Source organism: Mauremys mutica, chromosome 8 (genome assembly GCF_020497125.1).
Source record: "Mauremys mutica isolate MM-2020 ecotype Southern chromosome 8, ASM2049712v1, whole genome shotgun sequence".
NCBI lineage: Eukaryota > Metazoa > Chordata > Testudines > Geoemydidae > Mauremys > Mauremys mutica.
Genome location: NC_059079.1, coordinates 89,640,946 through 89,665,499, shown reverse-complemented (window position 1 = coordinate 89,665,499; position 24,554 = coordinate 89,640,946). Strand labels below are relative to the sequence as shown.

General features: G+C 46.0%; 1 protein-coding gene across 3 annotated transcripts; it reads left to right on the top strand.

Moving 5' to 3' along the window:
- Positions 1–591: 591 nt before the first annotated feature.
- GRPEL2 (GrpE like 2, mitochondrial) lies at positions 592–23,423 on the top strand. Of its 3 annotated transcripts, none has more exons than XM_045026837.1 (4): positions 592–705; positions 13,004–13,160; positions 17,180–17,261; positions 19,180–23,423. In XM_045026837.1, exons 1-4 carry the CDS (start codon positions 629–631, stop codon positions 19,533–19,535), a joined length of 672 nt encoding a protein of 223 aa, XP_044882772.1. In that variant the 5' UTR covers positions 592–628; the 3' UTR covers positions 19,536–23,423. The 3 variants fall into 3 exon arrangements, with proteins under 3 accessions (XP_044882772.1, XP_044882774.1, XP_044882775.1); XM_045026839.1 differs by having other exon boundaries at positions 619–705; positions 13,025–13,160; XM_045026840.1 differs by lacking the exon at positions 592–705 and adding an exon at positions 12,538–12,573.
- Positions 23,424–24,554: the final 1,131 nt, after the last annotated feature.

Here is a 24,554-nt window from a genome sequence, read left to right as displayed (position 1 = left end):
TGGGGGGAGATAGGGGCTCGGGGAAGGGGCAGGGCTGGGGGCTCGTTTTTGTGCACTTAGAAAGTTGGCAACAACCCTTCCCGGCACCAGAGGGTGGGGGAGGGCAGAGCCAGCAGACTGTGCCAGGCTGGCTACCGCTGTGTCGCGGAGGCGGCAGATTGGGCCAGGCTGCCTCTCACACCCTGCGGCAGAGCCGGGGCAGGGCAGCTCCAGGGCCCTCTAGCGTCTAGATGCCAGGCACCGCTACCGGCGGCAGAGTGTAACACTGTAGCAGTGGGGGCACTAGGACCCGGGGGTGGGAGCAGGGACGATCCTCCTGCCAGCGCCACGCTCCAGCGAGAGGCGCCCAGACACTGGCTGAAAGGGCAGCCCCGCGCGGTGCCTGCCGGGACTGGGAGCGCCGCCGCGTGTGCAGTGGCTAATGGGAGTTGTAGTCCCCACCGCCCTGTGCTGCCCGCAGGGTGTAACGCAGTCCCGTGCCCGATGACGCGGCGGCTGATGGGAGTTGTAGTCCATGACGTCGCGGCGCGGTGGCCGACGGGGCCTGTAGTTCTGCCGAGGGCGGGCGTAGTGCCCGGCGGGCGGCGCTCAGTCACACGCCAGCGGACTGAGGGAGGGAGGCGGGAGCATGGCTGGCAGGTCCCTGCGGGCGGCCCGGCATCACCTCAGCCCGCTGCTCTCGTTGGGCGCTCGGCGGCCCTGCAGGTAAGGCGGGGGGAGCCGGCCACTCATCCCCGTCACCCAGGGGCCCCGATCGCTCCCCGCCCCCCCCGTGCTCTCTCTGTGCCCCTCACCGTGGTGCCCGGGCTGTCCGCGCTGTGCAGCGAGGTGGGCATGGGGGGCTTGGGCGCTGATCCACCGCCGGCTAACAAAGGAGCCCGAGCGGCTGCACCCTCGGGTGAGCTGTGTGCCACCTGCTAAGTACCGCCCGGCTGCTGCTCCGGTGCCCTGCCCAGGCAGACAGGGCGGGGAGGGGGAGCCCGGCCCGGCTGGGGTCTGGTGCCCTATCCAGGCAGACAGGGCGGGCGGGGAGAGGGACGAGACCGGGGTCTGGGGCCCTGCCCAGGCAGACGAGGGGGGAGGTGTCGGAGCTCAGCCAGCCTAAAATCTTAAAACGCGGCCCCTGGTCCGAGCTCCTCCGTGTTGGGCGGCCACCTTGAGGGGCCTTGGGCCTGGTTTTCAGACCCGGCTATTCCCGTGGCTCACCTGGGGCTGTGCGCCTGGACCCGCGGTGTATTTCAGGAAAGGTCCCACCCTAGAAATTGTTTGAGGCGTGTTCGCTGCAGTCATTTGTAAGGCTTTCAGTGAGAATGTGGGTGGCCCCTGTTTCTTTTTGAGGCCAGAAATAAGTGTAGCTGCAGCTGGTTCATGACTGGGTCGCCTAGAGACTGCAATAACACAACTAAATAATAACAATGGGATATAGGAGTGGGGAAGTTGATATATGCTGAAAAAGCTCTAGGCATGGAATTGTTGCAGTGTGTATATAGAAAGCAAATCATTGTCTGTAATAAAAAAACCCACAGTCTTGGCTACTCTAGGAAAATGGCACACAAGTTCCCATTGCTTCTGTTGCACTGATGGGGGGCCTAGTGTGGACAGGCTCCCTATGGCTGAACCTGTTGTAAAAACTCTTCCAACTACATGAGCTTACAGAAAGTTTAACAAAAATGGTTTTAAAAGTGTGTCTTGGCCACAGGAAACTTGCTTATGCAGGGGATCCCACTGGTGCAATGAACCTTTGGAAAATTTTGGCGAAACATCCCGGGTATAGATATCGCTATCTTAATGGAACCTGAATGTCTATTAAATGGATTTTCCAATGACTAATCAGAAATAAGAGAGACAAAGTGGAGAGGTAATATCTTTTATTGGGCCAACTTCTGCAGGTGAAAGAGGAAGCTTTCAAGCTTACACAGAGCTCTTCTTCAGGCAGGTGCCTAGTGCTTCTCCTCTTTCTCTTTCACCAAAAGAAGCTGGTCCAATAAAAGATATTACCTTACCCTCCTTGTTTCTCTAATATCCTGGCATCAGCATCGCTACAGTAACACTGCAAACAATAATCAGAAATAACTCAGAGCAGAAAGTGGAAGCAAGATGTATTTTGAAAAGCAGGTTGTTTCTGAGAACAGTTGAGTTTGCCTCTAAAAGGAAGTGGTTGTATGGTAAATGCAGTGGGTCAAGTTCTGCCTTCGCCTCCCACTGACTTTGTCTAATATCTCAGTGTTAGAAAAGCAGACAAGTGGGGTTATGAATACAGTTCTGTGCTTCTATAAAAACCTTGCAAAAGGCTTTTAAATTTGTTAATTAGTGTAGTGTTGCTGCTTTGCCCATTACATATATAACCTAATGTTTGATATTCTTGGAGTGTTTCTTGGGCTTAGTTTCTAGCAAGATTTGAAAACAGTTGTACTCTGTATCTGATTGGGGCAATTGACTTGTATTTTGGGTGGTCAAAGAAGAAAGAGGCTTAACCTGGAGTGTCCATTCTTTGGGTCCCACTTCAGACCTTGTGTTAAAGGACTACTGATGTCTACTAGTTGGTTCCTTGGTTGAAATTCAGACAGCAAAGAAGGGGAAAGACAAAGGGCTCATAGGTTTATTCTCGATTTATCACTCTAAAGGGAAATTGGAAGAAAATTTAAGCACAATAAAATGGTGGGTTCCCGTATGTGCTTTGGGAACTGCTGGGTTTGGGCTTTGAAGTAAAAGCATGTTATGTCCAGAAATCATCCCCTTCATGCACACTCTTGTGTACTGGGTAATTATCCTTGTAAATGTGCTGTCAGCTTGAAATAGGTGTGGCCTCTGATCTGTAGATGGTATCATTGGGGATAGTTCATGACAGACAGTCAAGCGCCATCAGCGGTGTGAAATCAGTCCTTAGATGCACAATGTTAAATGTATCCTCCAATTGGACATGTGTTATGCTAAAAAAGTGACTGTTAGATGGATGATGGCATTGCAGAAAGTGACATTCAAATTGGATGGTCTGTCTTGGGTCTTTGAGATGTGAGCCTGGGGTGTGTAACTGATTATCATTAGAGAAGCAGGCTTCCTCGCATCTAAAAAGGGGACATGGAGAGAAGCTTGAATTGGAAGAAGAGATAATATGAGAGACAGGTTGGATGTTCAGAAAGTGAATCAGGGAACTTCAGACTGTTGTATGACATCCTGTATGGCAGAAGGAGAGATGGTGCTATGTATCTTATCACACACCAACCCTTCTCATCATTTAAAGTCTGAGGTTTAAGGATAACTGGCTTAAACTATATGGATAGATTTGGGTGTGGTCCCCTACATCCTTTTGTACCCCCATTGATCTGCCCGTCTCTGGCGCTGGTTTCAGTCTTTCACACCCAGCTCAATAATCTGCTCATTCCTTCAGGGATTTCCCCAGTGCTGTCACTGTCATGTCAGAATTTACTAACTTCCTGGTATAATTACTATCTATTCATAGTTGTTTGCAGTGTTGATGTGACTATGTTGGTATTGGATCAACTTCGGTTGGTGAAAGAGACAAGCTTTTGAGCTACACAGAGCTTATCTTCAAAGCAGTTGGTCCAATAAAAGATATTACCACACCCACCTTGTCTCTGTATTCCTAGGAAAATGGGGGTTAACACTGTATCTGGAAGGTGGGACTGTATTACACTAGCTGCAGATAAACACTTGTTTGTTTCCTTAGTATAGTATGCACCTCATATCTCTTGGGAAGAAGCAAACTATGCAGCTTTTTCCTGTGTTCCATTCCATATGGCAGTTCTGAGCAAACGGCAGTTCTGAGCAGACCCCTTTTAAACATCGCTCTGTGAGAGAGCTCTTGTTCCTCCTCTGCCGCATGAGGCAGGCTAATCCAAACAGCATGTGGGAGTTGGGACTTTCTTTAGCATAAGGGTGTGTTTTGGGACTTGGATTTGGTTTCACTAGCTGGGAAGGGAGTCCATGCAGGCAGCTCTCTGCTTCACGTAGGCAGGTTTCTCTGGCTGAAGCACTAGCTCATTTATTCCTCTCTGGCTCTTGCGTGTGTACACACACCCACCCACTATGAGTCACATGTAAACAGCTCACTAAACTTCCGTTCCTGGGAAGTGAATGAGCAGCAATACCTGGAAATATCTATATAGGGTTTTAAAGCAAAATTTGTCTTGATCTGTGGATTATAAAACTAGGTGATTGGGCTGCCAGTTGCATTTCAAGGCTGTTTTGGCTGAATGGTTCCTCTGCTGCATGTTTAACTTCAGTGACTGAAGTTATATAAATTACATGTGAAAAGTGTATGGGTCAAAAGTCATAATTACAATTCATACACTCAACCCACACACACTTTTTCTCCTTTACAAAACTTAAAATTTTCCAAACTTGCACTGATCTGTTTTGAAATCTAAGCTATTCCCCCCCCCCCCACCCCCAGTTCTTTTAATTTTGGGAAATTGTGTCCTGTTAATATCTTCTTTTAAAAGAGCAACTTTTAATCAACTGCTTGCTGTTTGCAGCTTTTAATTCTAAAATAACACACCCTAGTTATTTAAGTCTCCGCCTCTCTCTGTCTTGTGATAGTGAACTGCTTTTTTGTGGCATGACTGGCTAGACAGTTGCATCCTATCTTTTTATCTCTCTCTTAGTGGGATAGTCAGAAACAGAATCTCATTCACAGATTCCAAGGCCAGAAGGGACCATTGTGATCTAGTCCAGTGGTTTTCAAACTTTTTTCTGGCAACCCAGTTGAAAAAAATTGTTGATGCCTGCGAACCAAAGGAGTTGGAGATGAGGGGTTTGGGGTATTGTAGGGGCTCAGGACTGGGGCAGAGGGTTGGGGTTCAAGGGTGAGAGCTACGGGGTGGGGCTGGGAATGAGGGGTTCAGGGTGTGGGACGGGGCTCTGGGCTGGGACAGTGTGGAGGTGTAGGAGGGGGGTCAGGGCTCTGGGCTGGGGGTGCAGGCTCTGGGGTGGGGCCAGGGCTGAGGGGTTTGGGGTGCAGGAAGGGGCTCTGAGTTTGGAGGAGGCTCATGGCTGGGGTTGGGGATGTGGGCTGACCTCGGGCAGCTCCCAGTCAGCGCGCAGCAGGAGTGCTAAGGCAGGCTTCCTGCCTGTCCTGGCACCACGGACCGCATTGCACCCCGGAAGTGGCCAGCAGCAGGTCCAGCTCCTAGGTGCACAAGCAGTTCCACAAGGCTCTGGCCCGTGGGCGGCACCACCCCCCAGCTCCCGGCCAATGGGAGTGCTCAGGGTGGGGGCAGCGTGCGGAGCCCCTGCCCCCCTCTACCCCCCCCCCCCGACCTAGGAGTCAGGCCTGCCCCTGGCTGCTTTCGGGGCACATTGCAGTGTCAGAACTGGTAGGGACTAGCCTGCCTTAGCCAGGCAGCACCACCAATGGGACTTTTAACAGCACGGTCAGCGGTGCTGACCAGAGCTGCCGCAACCCGTCTGGGGAGGGATAGCTCAGTGGTTTGAGCATTGGCCTGCTAAACCCAGGGTTGTGAGTTCAGTCTTTGAGTGGGCCACTTAGGGATCTGGGGCAAAAATCATTTCTATTTTCTTTTTCAGGTATCTAAAAGGGTGTCATCAGGAGGAGGGAGAAAACTTGTTCACCTTAGCCTCTAAGGATAGAACAAGAAGCAATGGGCTTAAACTGCAGCGAGGGAGGTTTAGGTTGGACATTAGGAAAAAGTTCCTAACTGTCAGGGTGGTTAAACACTGAAATAAATTGCCTAGGGAGGTTGTGGAATCTCCATCTCTGGAGATATTTAAGAGTAGGTTAGATAAATGTCTATCAGGAATGGTCTAGACAGTATTTGGTCCTACCATGAGAGCAGGAGACTGGACTCGATGACCTCTCAAGGTCCATTCCAGTCCTAGAGTCTATGAATCTATAAACCCAATGCCTTACATTCCGCAACCCAGCACTGGGTTGCGACTCGCAGCTTGAAAACCACTGATCTAGTCTGACCTCCTGTATAACACAGACCATAGAACTTCCCCTAAAATAATTCCTGGAACATATCTTTGAGGAAAAAACATCCCATTTTGATTTAAAAATTGCCCGTGATGGAGAAGCCACCAGCACCCGTGGTAAATTTTCCAGTGGTTAATTACCACCCGAACTGTTAAAAATTGATGCCTTATTTCCAGTCTGAATTTGTTTTTCTTCAACTTCCAGACATTGAATCATGTTTTACTTTTCTCTGCTACACTGAAGAGCCCGTTATCAAATATTTGTTCCCTGTGTAGATACTTATAGACTGTAATCACATCACTGCTTCACTTTCCCTTTGTTAAACAAAATAGATAGATTCAAGGTGCTCAATTACAATATGGCAGGTTTTCTAATCCTTTAATCATTCTTATAGCTCTTCTCTAAACCCTTTCCAATTTATCAACATCCTTCTTGAATTGTGGACACCAACATTGGACAAATATTCCAGCAGTGGTTGTATCACTGCCAAATACAGCAATAAAATAAGCTCACTGCCCCTACTCAAGGTTCCTCTCCTCCCTCTGTCTTTACAGTTCAGGTTACTGAAGTTGCAGTTTACGATGCTTGCATGAGAAAACCATCTGACTGATGAGTTGTACTTTCTGATTCCAGTAATCTGTATTGAAACCGCCCTGTCCAGGACCCCAGGAGATATGGACTAAAATACACCCTGCAGCTGAATTCACCAGTTAAACCAAGGGTTCTCAAATTGGGGGTCAGGCCTCCTCAGGGTCACAAGGTTATTACCTGGGGGGGTCACAAGCTGTCAGCCTCCACCCCAAACCGTACTTTGCCTCCAGCAATTATAATGGTGTTAAATTAAAAACACTTTTTAATATATTTATTAGGGGAGTCACACTCAGAGGCTTGCTATGTGAAAGGGGTCACCAGTACAAAACTTTGAGAACCACTGAGTTAAATCAGCTTTATGTATCTAAACAATAGTGATGAGAGAGAGACGCGCACACATTCATTCATTTAGCTAGAGTAAATTTGAAAGAAATAGGAATTGTTTGTCAAGGGTTGTTTATGGATTTACATAAGGAACAGAAGCCATACTTGTTCTCAGCTTTTGGTTCAGTTTTAAACCACTGTTGATACTCTGTTCAATAGTGGTTAAATTTAATAAAGCAAATAAGACACCAAACTTCAATCTATCTCTTTAATGTTGCATCATGAAGTGTATATAGTGCAAAAGCTTGCTTAGTCTTCAGCCGTTATAATAGATTTGTGGGGAGAGGGATAGCTCAGTGGTTTGGCCTGCTAAACCCAGGGTTGTGAGTTCAGTCCTTGAGGGGGCCATTTAGGGATCTCAGGCAAAAATCAGTACTTGGTCCTGCTGTGAAGGCAGGGAACTGGACTCATCTCAATGACCTTTCAAGGTCCCTTCCAGTTCTATGAGATAAGTATATCTCCATATAATAATAATAATAGATTTGATGAGGAAACCATCACCAACATAGATTTGGCTGGCACTTAGATACCATCACTATAGGCACCTTAAAAGTGCTCCAGATCACATCTCTCTGTTCAGAACAGGTCTCCATGCTGTGGCAGTTAAAATGCTAGCAGCCATCAGCTCCTTGTCTGTGCTGGTACTCCCACAGATAGAGCTGCAATAATGGGTAATTTTTTTTTAAAACAGCTTAGTGTAGACAGGCCCTAGATAATTCTTGGGTTATTATGTAAGGATTGCCTAATGCAAGGAAAGCCACGTCTTGGTAGCAGGGTTCACTGTGCAAGTTAGTGTGCAGCAAACTAGTGTGCTGTAGATTCACACCCTGGCTTGCCGCACACTAAAAGGGACAGTTTGCCATGCGGATGGTGCACTAAGCACCTAATTAGCAGATATTTACATGCAGATGTAGTTTGGAAGGGATAAGGAAGTTTCTAGATATCTGTTGTTGGTCTTGTGGGGCATCAGACTACCTCCTTTCAAAGACAAAAGAGAGGAGGAGGTGGCCTGCTGGGTGGGGAATTGTAACACTATTAGCTGTTAACTAATAGTTAGTCTTGATTGTCATAGGTTGGTGTAAAGCTTTTGGTTACCATGTCAACAAGCCTTTTTTTTTTAAATTTGCGGGAGAGCTCATCAGGCACTCCCAAGAATTTAGAAACTCTTTTGTTCAGCAGATGCCAATATGCTTTCTGAATGGAGCCTTCTTGGAGGAACACTTCCCCAAACTATGAATGTAATCCAGATCTGGTGTGAAGTTTGAGAGGATAATAGGCAGGCTTTGGGTGAGCACAGGACTTGGAGCCAGCAAATTCCTGAGTGTCAGTCCTGGTTCTGACAGGAACTCTTTCTGTGACCTTTGGAAAGATATTGCTTCTCTGCCTCAGTGTCCCAGCTGTAGACTAGGAAAGTTAAATAGTGACTCATCTCTCAGGGTGGCATTGTGGTTAGTGTTAGCCAAAGGCTTTGAAGTTTCATGTAAGTGCTAAAGGTTTTAATTATTTTTCAGGCTTTGCAACCTGCTGCCTGTTTTTCAAGTATTGACGGAAACGTCTCATCCTGATTGATTTATTTTTTTTCTATTTGCTTAACTAGTTTTGGAGAGTCACGAAGTTGTGCTGGGACAAATTCCTATGAACCTGGGTAGTATTTAGTGTTTAGACAGCTTAGTCCAATTCCCTGACTCTGGTGGTTGTGTAATTTCAGCTGCCAATGTAGAAGCCAGCTTGTTCTAGAGTCTCGCTCTGTCTCGGGTGAGTGACCTGGCCGTTGCAGCATGAATCACAGTAGTTCAGTCTCCAGGCTTTTTAGGTGCACACACTTTTCAGCAGGTGAAGCAACCTGGAAGCAAGTGCTCCAAGATCTGCTCTTGCATTGTATTTGCCTTCAGGATTCCTGCTTTTGCCACCGTGGCTAAAACCAGCTTGGACAGTGACTAATCTAGAGGGGCAGCTTTCTGCAGAGACAAGTTTCAGCTCCTCCACTAATAGAGCTGTTAACTGTGGGCTGTGAGGGTCCTTGCAGAAGGTGCTGAAGCTATGTTAATGTGCAGGATGCACACACAGCATGTTCACTGGAACCATCTACCATTTATTGCTATGTACAACAAGCTTCTCTGCCCTGTAGTATCCTCATCATCATATCCACTCATTATACTCCACACCCGAACATAGCCACTTTGTGGACGTCATACCCTCATATCTCAATGTCTGTACTTTGACCCATCAAGCTTTTACCTCCAGTCGGGGATATTGCAGATTATGTATTCCTTAATGCCACCTGATCTGAAACCAAACTTTTCACCCTCAATAATCTGTATGTTATTCCCTGATAACCAGAAACTTCTATGCCTAAACTCTGTACCGTTCACTTTTTTTTAATATCTTAATACAATTTTTAAATCTGGGGGTGGGGGGGAAGAGTCAGACTCATTGAGAAGTAAAGTGGGCCAGCTAGCTAAGAGGAAGACTGGCCAGGCCCCAGAAAGTGCTGATAGGCCTGAAGGAGAAGCTAGCTAATAATAGGCCAGTAAGAAACTCTGTCCTGCAGAACATCTTGACATGCCTGTTATTAGTTCCATTCTGAACTGCCTGTGTAGAGGTTTCACACGCTGGGGAATTTCTGTGCCCGCGAACAAGATCCCCACACTTGGTGTATGATCTTTTCAGCAGGAATGTGCGTGTCTGTTCTCCGACCCCTTAGCTAGGTTTGGTAAGGGGGGGATGTCACCTTCCTCTCAAACATTTGTTACAGAGGGAAAGGATTCTGAACTAGATACTAACATGCCAAGTTGTATGGTTATAAGGTTTATTGTCCGCCTGGGCTATATCTGCTTTTTTTCCCCACAGAGCAGATGCAGCTCTCTGCACTTGAACTCTGTTTACATATTCCAAATAACTTAGGCCTTGTCTACACTACAAAGTTTTGTCGGCAAAAATTATGCTGCTTTAATTAAAACTAGGGCTGTCACACGATTAAAAAAAAATGGTGGCCAAAGCATGAAGGGACATACGAATGTTTAGCATATCTGGCATGTAAATACCTTGCAATGCCACCTACAAAAGCCTCATGCAAATGCCTGTTCTCACTTTATTTTGACTTTGTAAATAAGAAGTGGGCAACATTAGCTCCCGTAAACATAAAGAAATTTGTTTGTCTTAGCTATTGGCTGAACAAGAAGTAGGACTGAGTGGACTTGTATGCTCTAAGGTTTTACAATGTTTTGTTTTTGAGTGCAGTTATGTAACAGAAAAAAATCTATATTTGTAAGTGGCACTTTCATGATAAAGAGAGTGCAGTACAGCAGGGGTTCTCAACCTTTTTCTTTCTGAGCTCCCTCCCACCCCAACATGCTGTAAAAACTCCACTGCCCACCTGTGCCACAATAACTGTTTTTCTGCATATAAAAGCCAGGACTGGTGTCATGAGGTAGCAAGCAGGGCAATTGCCAGAGGCCCCATGCCACAGGGTCCCTCTCAAAGCTACATTGCTCAGGCTTTGGCTTCAGACCTGGGTAGCGGGACTCAGGGGCCCTGGGCTTCAGCTCCATGCGGTGCAGCTTCACCTTTCTACTCAGGGCCCTAGTGAGTCTAATGCTGGCCCTGTTTGGTGGGCCCCCTGAAACCTGTTTGCGCACCCCTCCCACCCCCATGGTTGAGAACCACTGCAATACAGTATTTGTATGAGGTGAATTGAAAAATACTATTTCTTTTTATCATTTTTACAGTGCAAATATTTGTAAAAAAATAATATAAAGTGAGCACTGTACACTGTGTTCTGTGTTGTAATTGAAATCAATATATTTGAAAATGTAGACAAACAGCCAAAAATATTTAATAAATGTTAATTAGTATTCTATTGTTTAATAGTGCTATTAAAAGTGCGATTAATCATAATTAATTTTTTAAATTGCAATTAATTTTAGTGAATCGTATGAGTTAACTGCAATTAATTGACAGCCCTAATTAAAACCGCTGTTGCATGTCCACAGTAGCTCCTTTTGTCGGCAGAGTGCATCCACACTAACAGCTCTTGCATCGACACAGAGAGCAGTGCAACATTGTGGTAGCTATCCCACTCTGCAACTGACTGCAGGGTGCTTTGGGAAGGATTTACAATGCCTCATGATGGGGCAGGTATAGCATCCCATGATGCAGGTTTTTCAATCCCATTCTTCCAGGGGCTTCCAGTTCCTAATAGATTGTCAGCTGCTTAATTGAAGTGTGTGGGGGGAGGGAGAGGAGAATGGTGTATCTGGGATGGTGGAGACAGCAGGCTGACTGACTTATCTTGAGGCAGAGCTCACACACCCCAGGGGACACCTTTCGCCTCCTCCCCCAGCCCTTGGTTCTTCTCAGCACAGAAGTCTCTCATAAGAGTGGCCCTGCTGGGTCAGACCAAAGGTCCATCTAGCCCAGTATCCTGTCTTCCGACAGTGGCCAATGCCAGGTGCCCTAGAGGGAATGAACACAACAGGTCATCATCAAGTGACCCATCCCCTGTCGCCCATTCCCAGCTTCTGGCAAACAGAGGCTAGAGACACCATCCCTGCCCATCCTGGTTAATAGCCATTGATGGACCTATCTTCCATGATGGACCTATCCTCTCCCCAGCCAGCCCGCTCTGCCTGCCTGCCTATGGTTCTGTGATTCCCTCCAAGTGCTCCCACTGCCTCCTCAGCTGCTGGGAGCCGCATCCTGAGCAGCTCTGTGAGCTCTCCGTGCTGAGGAATGTCAAAGCGGCACAGTAGTGTCTTTTCCCCCATCCCGCTCCCCGCTGCTGTGTTCCTAGTGCAGGGCAGAACAGGAGCATTCCACGTTAATGATTTGCTCTTTGTTCTCCAAACAGAGCAGCAGGCAGCTGTCAGATACTGCAAGAGCTTTGAACAATATTTAACACATCCAAATGCTTCTCCAGTGAGAAATGCCCCAATCTTAGAAGATTTATGGTGATATAGACTATAAACAGTTATTCCTGCAAAGTCCACTTGCGTCTCTGGGCCTTCCTACATCCTGGCTGGCCTACAAGCTACTTTAAAAATCAACACAAGTTCAGTTTTTAAAAAGTGCTTAAGAACAATTGAAGGCCTCCATTCAGCAAATCACTTAAGCGGTGCTTAAAGTTAAGCATGTGCTGAAGATTTTTAGTGGATCAAGGCCTTGTATCTATTGGGTTTCCAGGAAATGGGGCGGGCGAAGCCCGCCCCATGCTAACGGAACCCCCCCAGCCTAAGGGGAGGTGCCACAGAGCCTCAGAAACCCACTAATTGCGGGGGACAACTAATAAAAGAACAGGGACAGGAGTGCGGTCAGAGGGTCATAAGGAGGGAGCCTGACGGGGACACCGAGCAGAGAACCCCGGACAGCGCCCACTGCTCCTCGAAGGCGTCAAGGGAGCCAGCGGACGCCGCCCAGAGGAACTCCGCCCGGAGACGTGAACGGACTAAGGATCGGAAACAAGCCCCACAGTCGCAGGAGTCTCCATTGGCCAACCGCCTCTCCCTGGTCACGTAGATGGCCATTTTTGCCAGGGCGAAGAGGAGGTTGACCAGGAGGTCCCGCGACTTCGTAGGGCCACGGATAGGAAGTGCATGGAGAAGAGGGGAGAAGCACATGCCTGCAGAGCAGCAGAGATCAAAACAGTGAGCAGAGCGGGCAGGCATTGTGGGATACTGGTGCAAGCCTGTTGTGTCGACAAAACAAACAGCAGTGTCTACGCTGATGCTGTGTCACTTTAACTTTTCCACAAAAAGCTTTATGCCTGTCATTGAGGTGGTTTTATTTTGTTGGCAGAAACAGCAGAGGTTTGCTACCAAAAGTAGCTTTGTAGTGTGGACACCTCCCCTGTTTTGTCATATAGACATGTCTGGGTGGCATCGGTCACTGTATTATCTAAGCACCAAAGCGTATCTGCCTTTCATATCTGCTTATTTTACACGAGTTAATATCCTACCTAGGTGTCTCCAAAGAGAATGTGCTTTTTAACACTGATGATGGGCAAAAAGCAACATCTTCCCTTCTGAGCTCTGGATCATGTTTCTCTTTCTTCTTTGCCCTTGGCTTGTATTTCAGAGATTGCTTGTGTGTCTTCAGCACTGCAGCCCAGCAGAGGAGTACGGGAGATGAGTGTGGACCAGAGGATCCCCGCGATGAGCCGAGGCATCCCCTTTCTGAGCGAACTCTGGAGCTCAAAGCCAGCAAACTGGAAGAACAAGTCCGTGATTTAACTGTGAGTCTACCACTAGCCGCATCTTAGCCAAGGTATCTCCACGTCCTCAGGGTTCAGTCCCTTCCAAGTGGGAGAGCTCATTCGTTTCACTGTTAAGCCACCTGCCTGCATACATTATAGATGACATCATTTATCTCAAAGCTTTTCACCAACTTCACCACGGAAAGGCAGCCATCTTTGGGCTGCAGGGTGGCAACCAGCTACCCTTGCATAACATGAGGAGGCAATGCCCTGTTTATGTCCTCCTCCAAAACATCAGCTGTTGATTACTGCTGGAAGTAGGAGACTAGACTGGATGAACCGAGTAGTGTGATCCTGGCTAGCAAATACTGTGTTTAGTAGAGAGTCCCTGTTCAAATCTTTTGAGTGTTGCCTATTTAGACCTGCAGTAATTTTGCCTCTGTCTTGTGAGAATTCAAATGATGATGATCCTGATTAGCCTGGCCTCATGGCATTCAAGGATCACTAGGTCTTAGAAGGGCTTATACAACTCAGATAAATGTGCAAAATGATCCATCTCAGGCAGGCCTGATGTGTGGAATGTATTTAGTTGCTTTCCTCAGTTGAGGAGATAGTTTTCTATGCATTTGGAAATCAGCATCTGTTCTGAAATCCTGCTCTGTAAACTGTAAGTACAAGGTGTTGTGGCCACGTTACTCTTGCTTTAGGTAGCAGAGCAGTGTTTCATTCCCTCTACCATAGGCGCCAACTCCGTGCATGCTCCGGGGCTGGAGCACTCACAGGGAAAAAAATAGAGTGTGCTCAGCAGCCCAATGGATCAGCTCCCCTCCAGTGCCTCCTACCCCTCACGATCAGCTGTTCAGCGACTTGCAGGAGGCACTAGGGGGGAGGAGCGGAGGTAGGGGAAAGGCAGGAAGAGGCAGGCCAGGGTGGAGGTTTGGGGGAAGGGGCGGAGCTGGGGTCCGGCACCCCTGGGGAAATCCCAAAGTCGATGCCTCTACCCTCCTCGCTTTCATCCCTTTCAGTTCCTTCATCTTACCAGTTAATCACGCTCATCATTTTTAGAACAGAATCACTCATCCCATCTCTGTGAACTTGTAATCACTTCCTAGCTCACCCACTCCGTCTGCATTTCTAGACGTGGCCTCCTCCCTGTCCTCTCCCTGTGACTCTCCGCAGTTGAAAGAGATGGCTGTTTCATTTGTGCTGCATCATCTTAATTGGAATGCCCTCATACTTCCATCCCAAAGCAATGAGTTGCTTCCGTTCTGTAACCCTTCCCCCATTGTACTAATTTCAATGGAATTAATGGGGTCAAAGATGTTAATGTCACCCTGTCGTAATCCAGTGTTAAACAAATCTCAGCCTGCTTCGGTTTGTGGCAAACACAGGATTAATTTTTTATTTTTTTGTTAAAGATAGAGAAAAGAAAGGGAAACAGGTATAGTATTCTGTGAGGCTTTCATTGTAACAACTTGCCTTGTTCCCTTTCCCTTTTGCCATAGAGTCTTTAGTGGGGAAAATTCCCTGACAGTCTCTTAGATGGTATTAAAGATCCTAATAACTGTTCTTTTTTAGGGAAAAGGGAGAAAGTTAATTGAAATGTGCTGGAGCTGCTGCTGTTATTGTTAAAGTCCAGTCCCATTTTCAAGAAGACAAAATAAGATACACACAAAAGAGAAACAAGAACAGCAAAGATAGAAAATGCAACTTCCATTTCTGGTATTGACTTTCACTTGCAACCCACCTATTGGAGAAACTAAGACATCGTACACTGTCTTATTAGCCACTCTGAGATCTGGCAAACCTTTACCAGCATCGGGCTGCTTAGGTCATTGCTTTTATCTGCCTCTCTGGTTTACAGTGGTGTTGCAAAATACACAGTCTTGGCCAGCTAAGCCAGACTCTTATTAGAAGGAAAAAGGAGAGGGGTGGGAAAGAGAAGAAATAAAATGAATGTTGAAAAGGACACGTGGGGTGGGTCTGGAGGTATGCAACAGTGTCACATCCCAGGTGGTGGTTGGGATTTAGGTAGAGGAGGTGGAGATGGTGATGTCATCTGGGTCCCTCTCTCTGGCCCAGTCTGGTCAGGGCATCTCACAGGATCAGGATGGCCCAGTGATGTTACAGTAGATTGTGAGATCCCAGGAGACTGCGGGGCTGGCAGCCATGATCATAAAGCTCGCTTAAGCAGTTGTTGGCAAATAGCTGCTGCTTCTTGATATTGTTTTCCTCCAAAAGTCTTTTCTTTTAAGGATCTCAAAAGGGAGTCATGGGCAAAATAGCCCAACCTCTTACGTTCACCAAGTAGGCTTAATTTCCAGCACCTGGATTTTGGTTAATTGATTTCCAGTTCAGAACTTCTCTTGTTTATCAGGCTTGATTGAAACCCAGTCCTTGAGTTACATCAGTAGGTCTTTTTGTTTGGATTAATTCAGCCTTTGTCTCCCTTTTGCATCTTTTCCCATCAACTTATATTATTCTAGATTGTGCCATTTTATGAGCTTTCACTCACTCTTTACAGCTGATCTCACAATTAAGGTAAATTCATAGCCCCCATTACTGGCTGATGCTCTGAACCCCCTTTATGATTTTATGTTGTTTACATTTATAAAATGGGTTTAACCACCAAGCTATAATTTCCTGAGCAAATCGTAAATTAGTACACCACTAATGTATTAACTATATGAACTTCTTCCCCAAGATGACTCTGGTCTGACAGACTAACAGGGCAGGCAAACAGCAGAGTTGAGAGCCCTCTCTTGAGATCAGCCTGCGCATCATCACTTTACGAAGGGTGCTACAAACAAATGCATTTTATTGTCTCTACATCTTCCCAATGCAAATTGCATTGGGATAAGAAGAAAATGAGAGTGGCAAATGTACCAATGTGGCAAGTGAAAATAGAACTTTAAATATTGCAAAAGATTCCACTCCTGCTGAGGCAGTTTCTGAGAAATGTTACTCCTCACCCAAACACACAGGTGTGTGTGAAAGAGAGTGAGCGAGAGGGGTGGGTCACCAATTCTACATTGTCACAGTGCCACCACTGTCCAGTTGGGGAGAGCATCTGTTAGCTTTCTATGGCTGTCTACACTAGAGAATTTTTACACACGTGCCACCCTGGCTAACACTGGTTCAGCTACTGTGGTGTGAGCAATGTTGGCAGCCCTCTATTGAGGAGCCACCAACCTCACAACTATTTTGAGCACCGTGATTAGATTTGTTCCAAACAGGGTTATTTCACAGAGCACTAAAAAGAGCTAATCTTCCCTAGGGGTGCCACCTCTGATAACACTGTTTCAGCTGTACTGGTGAGATTCTTTTTTTTGTAGCTATTCCCTTGAGTAGGAAAGGCTAAAGAAGAGAGAAAGATGCGGGACCTTTCTAGAAATTATCACCCTGACAGCAGCTATCTTCTGCACTAGCAAAGCATCAGCTGATTGCAAATTCATTGCAAAGATCTCCCAGTCAGCTGCTATGGGAAAGAATCCATTAAAAGCTGCACCTTGAATGGTCCAAAACCAGCAGACTGACCTGACAGTGTAGAGTGGTCTGCTCAGCTGTGCCCAAAATCCTCCTGACCAGTGACTTGGGTACTGTTAATCTGCTCCTAGTTTTGCTGCCTCAAGCAATGGGAGAGGCCTTTGGGCATGTGTGTTCTTCCTAACTGGGGTGGCGGGGCCAGCATGAGCCAGTAACTTGCAGAGGGAGTATCTCTTTAAATAGACTGTCTGTGTAGGGAGATGCAAGGTTCTACAACAGGGGTTCTCAAACTGGGGGTCGGGACCCCTCAGGGTCACAAGGTTATTACATGGGGGGTTGCAAGCTGTCAACCTTTACCCCAAACCCCGCTTTGCCTCCAGCATTTATAATAGTGTTAAATATATTAAAAAGTGTGTTTAATTTATTAAGGGGGGGTCGCACTCAGAGGCCTGCTGTGTGAAAGGGGTCACCAGTACAAAAAGTTTGAGACCCACTGTTCTACAGCAATTGGTGTGGCCCTGTGATGGGTCACTCCCCATGTCTAATGCCTGTGCCTGTTGCTGTGTGTGCAGGAGCGATACCGGAAAGCGTTGGCAGATTCGGAAAATGTCCGGAGGAGAACACAGAAGTTTGTGGAAGATGCCAAGCTGTTTGGTAAGCGAAGTGCTGCTGGCACTGTGCAGGAGCTGTTTGCTGCAGCGTGACTTGCTTGGCTAAGCACAGTTGGGATCCAGAACAGAAAGTACAGATAAGCTGCTTCCCCACCCTGTCCTTCTGCCCTTGTTCTTTTTAAAGCCTGTTGTGGTGTTTGGCCTGAAGTGACTGGTGGCTGGACTTGCCAACTGTTGTGTCTGCATGTTTAGCCAAATCCTGTGGGCTTATTTTGGTGATAGCCAGCCCTATGGCTTGTTTCTTTTTTTTCCAAGGTCTGCTTTGTAACAATGGTCTATACTAATAAATCATACCACCCTGTGGATTTTGGGAATGTGCTTGTAAAACACTTATGTTCAGCTGCTGAGCTGGTGTAAATCAGCGTAGCTTCCTTGACTTCGTTGAAGATTTACACCAGCTGAGAATTGTCACTTTGAGTTTATTCCATGCTCTATGCAATGTCATCAAGCTGAGATCTCCTTTCTAGTACTGAGATCCTGTTCTTTCCTTCACCTCCGTTATGAAATTAATGGATGTAGTGCATGCTGGGATAGAGGCCATCACTTTGTCAATTAATGTATTCTTCTTAAAATATATGTAGTAAACTTAGTGTTGGTGAAATGGGCTGGATTGATAGTCCTGGAAACTGATATCCTTGATTCTCATGTTGCACCTACTCTGTGATAAACAGCAGAACAAGCATTCCACACTCTGTCCTGTCAATGTATTTTAATCCTTCTGTGAAGGGACCACCTCTAGGGGTGGGAGGATAGTTCAGTCCCCATGGAGAATCCAGTCCTGGGCACCTCTCATCAGAAATGCTAGTTGTGGTTTTATGTGGTGTGGGCACCTGTCAGCTTGGAACTGGCCTGAGTCCATCATCTCATATCACTTAGGCTGCCAAGCAATCATCAGATGGTAGCACTCTAGCATACTACTGGTATGACTTCGATTCAGACCTGAAACTGAAGGGTAGAAAGCTCTGTACCCCATATCAGTCCTAGGAGTTTCCTTTTTTCTCATTAGTTAACGCTTATTTGAAGGCTGCTGGAGCTTATCCTGGGTTAGAGTGCCTATATTTCCTTTGCTTTGTGCCTGCCTGGTCTGCTCGAAAATAGCTATTACATTCAGGGTCCATCTACATTGTTGGAATTGGAATAAGCCCAGATGCAAGACTACATAGACCAATATCTAATCTGCTATGGATGCTTCTTTGTAACTCTCTTCTTTCTCCTCCTCCTCCTCCATATTGGTTCTCTACACAGCTCTCACACTCCCTATGAAGGAGTATGCAGCATTTAATTGTTGCTCATGTCTTCCCCTTTCCTCTCCCATCTACCTCAGATCCCTTTTTGTTATGTTACTCAGTGAACATGTCCCTACCACCTGAGAGGGGGAAGGTTTCTGTCAATCTTCACATCCGATTCTCTGCAACCAGAAATATACAGCTGCCCAAAATGTATACAAACTGCGCCAAGTGTTCTAAATGGCAACAAGCTTTGGATTCTAGACCATGCCTATGTTACTAGGGCTCACCTGAAGTCTTGCTGTAGTGTCCCAGGTTACAGGAGCTTCATGAACCAAAGTATTGAGACTCTGTGTAATAACTCTGCTTTATGGAACCTGTGTATATTGCATAGCTATTGATCTACCTAGGTATATACCTCACCCATTACTATGGTCTCTGGGAGCCTGTAGTGCACTCTTAAGTACTGTCTGTACAATACTGAGGTCTCAGTCGCAGGAGATGCTGAATGCTCTCAGTTACCATTGAAGTGGGAGCTGAAGGCAGTCATCTCTTAGGATCAGTCCCTTCCAGTGTGGCATGGCAACATGCCTAGGGCTGATGCTGTAGCCTTGCACTATCTACCACTGAACTTACATTGCTTAACGTCCTGCCTGTTTGTGTGTGTGGCTGCAGGGATCCAGAGTTTCTGCAAGGACCTGGTGGAGGTAGCTGATATCTTGGAGAAGACTACTGAGAGCGCTGCAAGAGAAGCAGAGCCTAGTGACCCAAAACCAACCCTCAAGAAGATCTGTGAAGGCCTGTCCCTCATAGAGGCCAAGTTGCAAAGTGTATTTGCCAAGCATGGCCTTCAGAAGATGAGCCCCGTCGGTGGCAAATATGATCCATACGACCATGAAATAGTCTGCCATGTGCCAGCAGAGGGAATGCAGCCCGGCACAGTGGCACTAGTGACTCAGGATGGCTATAAACTCCACGGCCGCACTATCAGACATGCACATGTTGGCGTGGCAGTAGAGTCGCAGGAGTGATGTAGTGGGTGCACCCATTGGGATCTGAGCTGAGGACTCTGTCACACAGTGGCGATAGCAGCTGCATGTCTTTTCTTTATTTATTAAGCTAGGTTTGTATTGTACATTGGCTTCTTCACAACATGTGCAGTAATCTTGGCTTTAATTCCAAGAGGCTCAATTATTTAATGTTACTTTTTCCGAGTGTGTGTAATGCTGGGAATCCTGCTATTTATCGGAAGCATGTGGCACTGCTAGCCCCCTTCTCTGTTGGATTCAGGTCTCTATTAAAACTTGCACTGGGGGAAGAGGGAGTTGGGGAGAGAGAATCTGAGAGCCAGGAATTTCTGCCTTCTGATCCCAGCTCTGACGTACTCTTTCTGTGGCTTTCGGCAAGTCACTTAGCCACTCTGCCTCAGTTTCCCTATTTGTAAAATAGGGATATAATAATACTTACTAACCACCTCACAGGGGCGTTGTGAGGATTAAATAATAGTTGAGATGTACCTTAGAGATGAAGATCTCTAGCTAAGTGCTAAGTATTATTATGAGACTCTTGTGTGGTCTTTTATTTTTCCTGTTTCCCTTAGGCAGAAGGAGCTGTGAAGCATCTGCCATTTTCAGCCAGACTTTTCTCATCTCTCTTCAGAAAGCAATTCTGAATTAACAAAGCCTTAAATCATCTTGTATTTGAGTATGGATGAGGGTTTTTAAAAAAAAAAAAAAAATCATCAACTGAAACGTGATCAGATTAATGTTTGCTCTCCAGCTAAGACTTCAGACCTGCAGAGCCATCCCTAGGGGGCAGCGAATCAGGGCAACCGCTCCCGGCCCCGCACTTTGGGGGGCCCGGTGAGCAGGTGTGATTGGCCAGCGCCGCATGGGCGGCGGGTGAACCGCTGGCTGGGGGAGGGAGAGCTCTCCACCCAAGGGAGAGCCACGCTTGGCTGTTTGGGAAGGCACAGCCTCCCCTTCCCGCTCCCAGCGTGATGTCACTTCCGCTCCGGTCCCTGCACCTCCCTAGGAACAGCCCTGCAGATCTATCTGCTTCTCACTAAAGTTAAACAGTGAGAGCGACACCAGTCGGGGGAGCAGAAACTGTTCTCAAGTTTCAGCCACTGAGCAAAGATCTAGGCCTGTTCTCCAAACAAGAAGTATTTTTAAGAGAAGGAAAATCTATCTCTAAATCATTTGTGCTGCAGCTTCCAAGCATCAGAAACGGTTCACTCTTTACTAGCCCTGAAAAGGGAAATATGATCTCTTATTTTGTCAAGCCACCAGCTAATTGATACACAATTAACACCGTTGCCTTTCCCAACCCTAATTCAGAGCCTGTTTCTGCCTGGCTGTGGATAGACATCAAATTTAGGCTTTATTTCATTAGCGAAAGCTCAAAGTGTCCTTGAATCAGTTGCAGCAGCAAGTATGAGCAAGTGAAGAGAAGCAGAGATCCAAGTGCCCATCGAGTTTGGGAGCTGGCCTGAAGGGTTCTAGCTCAAGGCAGTCTGGCTGGTGAAGCCTGGCGAAATATCATAGGGCATGTGTATCTCTCTTGCTGAACGGTTTGTATGTGTGATGCCTTCAGCTGAACTGAAAGGATGGGTAGACTCCTCATCCCCAGCATTACTGACTTACTAGAAGCGAATGTCTATCTCTGAGCTAAATGGGAATCCAGCCCTCATTTAATGAACAGCAGGAGAAATAATGGAAGAGAAGGCCCCAAGCTATCGGCTGCATTATAAAAGGCAAGGAGGGTGAACAGTTGTACTTTCAGGAATTCTTGCCCTCTCTCTTGTTATCAAACCTATGGTCTGGCAGGCGTTTGGGCTCTGCTTCCAAAGACTTTTGTCTAGTGGGGGCACCAGTTCTGTCTCAGAGGAGGTATTCCTTTCCCATTCCTTTGCAGATGTGAGATCCTGAAAAAGGCAGGAGAGGTACTCATAGTCTTGTGATGGACCTCAAGATTACAACCTCCCTTAATTAGCAGCTACAAATTAAGACTTTCTGGGAAGATTCCATAAACCTAGAATATTCATCTGAGTGAGTTTCGTTCAAAGACAGACATGTCTCTTCTCATATGATTAGTACAAAACTGCCTCTTAATAACAACAGAACCCATGGTTCCCTTGGGGGTGATTCAGCATTCCCATTCTTCATTACAAAACACTTCTTAGCGTGTGTATGTGCCTCTGACCATGTAGGATGTTGAGGTGGGTGTTGAGGCAAGTACTTGAGATCTCAGCCCTGGAAATCAGTACTTCATGGCAATATTGGATCATTTCTAGCAAACATCCGCTTACATTTCTTTACCCGTGTAACTTCTATAATACTGGCATACCTTACAGGGCTGTTGTGAGGATTAATTTAAGGTGTACAAAGTGCTCTGAGTTCCTTTGACTAAAGGTGCTAGAAAGAGGCATAGTATCACTATTATTCTTCCTAGTTTTCTGCTTCACTTTGAATCTCAAAATGAAAGTGCACCTAAGCAAATCTCAATGGGCCAATCTCCCAAATTCCCTAGCAGGAGTTAGAAATCTTAGGCTAACTTTGGTCCTGTTGCCTTTCAAACACACATACATCCCTCATGTGGCTGAGGTCTATGGCTAGGTTGAATTTCTTCTAGGGAGATTCCAGTCCCCTTGCTGTCTTCCATGGTTTGCATAAAGCTTGCATGCTAAACAGTGGGCCAGATTTCTCTTTGGTGTAATTCTTTTGCACTTCAGGGTGTTACACCATGGAGGGATTGGGCCCTTTGGCTTTTTCTTCCCAGTCACTTTATGATGGCCTGACCTGAACACAGAAGTGTACTAGAAGGGAAGGTTTGGCGGAGGAGGGAAAATGTCACAAAAACACTAATCATTTCCACTTTAATACACCCATGAACATTAGAAGTTGAGCACTTAATGTAGATGACTGGATAACAAATGTGTGTTCAGCTGGAGCCATGGGATAAGATAGGAAGCAAAGGGTAGAAATAAATGGTCAGTTTTCACAGTCGAGAGGTAAATAATGGAGTCCCCCAAGGATCTGTACTGGGACTAGTGCTGTACAACATACTCATAAATGATCTGGAAAAAGGTAAACAGTGACGTGGCAGAATTTGCAAACAACACAAAATTAGTCCAGATAGTTATGTCCAAAGCTGACTATGCAGCGTTACTAAGAGATCTCACAAAACTGGTTGACTGGGCAGCAAAATGGCAGATGAAATTAATTGATAAATGCAAAGTAATGCACATTGGAAAACATAATCCCAACTATACATACAAAATGATTGGGTGTAAATTAGCTATTACCACTCTAGAGAGAGATAATGGACTCATCATGAATAGCTCTCTGAAAACATCTGCTCAATGTGCAGCAGCAGTGAAAAGCTAACAGAATGTTAGGAACCGTTAGAAAAGGGATCGGTAATAAGAAAATATCCAAATGCCACACTATCATCCATGGTAAACCCACACCTTGTATACTGTGTGCAGTTGTGGGTGCTCCATTTCAAAACAGGTATATTAGAATTGGGAAAAGCACAGAGAACGGCAACAACAGTGATTTAGGGCTATGGAACAGCTTCTATAAAAGGAGAGATTAAAAAAACGGGGACTGTTCAGCTTGGAAAAGAGACTAAGGGGCAATATGATCGAGGTCTATGAAATCGTGAATGGTGTGGAGAAAGTGAACAGGGAAGTGTTATTTTCCCCTTCACATAACACACGAACCAGGGAGCACAATGAAATTGATAGGCAGCCGGTTTAAAATACCTAAGGAAGTACCTCACACATTGAAAGTCAAACTGTGGAACTCCTTGCCAGGGGATGCTGTGATGACCAAAAGTATAACTAGGTTAAAAAAAGAACTAGATAAGTTCCTCATCAATGGCTATTAGTCAAGATGGTCAGGGAGGCAACCCCATACTCTGGGTGTCCCTAAACCTCTGACTGCCCTAAGCTGAGACTGGACGACAGAGGATGGATCACTCGATAAATTGCCCTGTTCAGTTCACTTCCTGTGAAGCACCTGGCATTGGCCACTGTCAGAGGACAGAATACTGGACTAGATAGACCACTTGTCTGACCCAGTATGGCCGTTCTTATGTGGTGTTGGTCAGTAGAAATGGCTCTCTGCTCTTGGCCTCTGACAACCCTTTTTTATGTTAGTATTCACCTTACTTCATGACCTCAGTAGATCTTGTCAGTGGGGCACATTTGGGTTGAATTCTTCTATGAGGCTCCCGGTGGCACAATCATATAAGTTTGGCAGCCTGTCTGTATGCAGTGCAAAATGTGACTCTTGCTATGTGGACCTCAAATTCTCAATGCTTCATTAACAGATTCTGCTGAAACAGCTGTGATAAATCAATTGCTATTAGCACTCTGATTTTAAAAATATTTAAGTTTTTATATTTTAGTGTTTTTTTTTATTTTAAAGCACAATGTATTTTGATATCACTTTTGCTGAGTCAAGTGAACAAAATTGCTGATCTCCAAAAAGTTACATCCTTGTAGTTGGTAGGAAACCTATATGGTTTTTTTTATATGTTTCTATGCTCTTATTTACCCAAAGGTTCTAGGTATGAAAGGGAAATTCATATGGAAGTGTGGGGAGTGGTGCTGATGATTGATAACAGAGATTTGAGTTAATGTTGGAATTTGCTGATTTCTTCTAGATGTCTGGATACAGTGTGCGCTAATAAAAATGGTTTTTTTGTCAGGATTTTTTGACTGTTGAAATGTGTCCATTGCAAGTGCTGTTGAAATGTGGGCAGTACTGTAGGGTTAAAGATTTGTAGCTATTCTCGTTCTTGCTATATAGAATCAGCAGCATTCATCAGGGCCTTTTAGCGATCCTTCATCTGGATTCCCGGAAATATTGTGCATGTCTCTGACAGGCTCTGAGCAGGCTCTGTCACACTCCCACAGGTATGCTGTCAAGAATCTCTGTGTTGGACTAAACCATTGGTGATGTGATGGCATCATCGCTATCCTATGCTGCCTGGACTGTTTGCCATTTCCATAAATACAGCCCCCAATCGAAGCCCGTTTG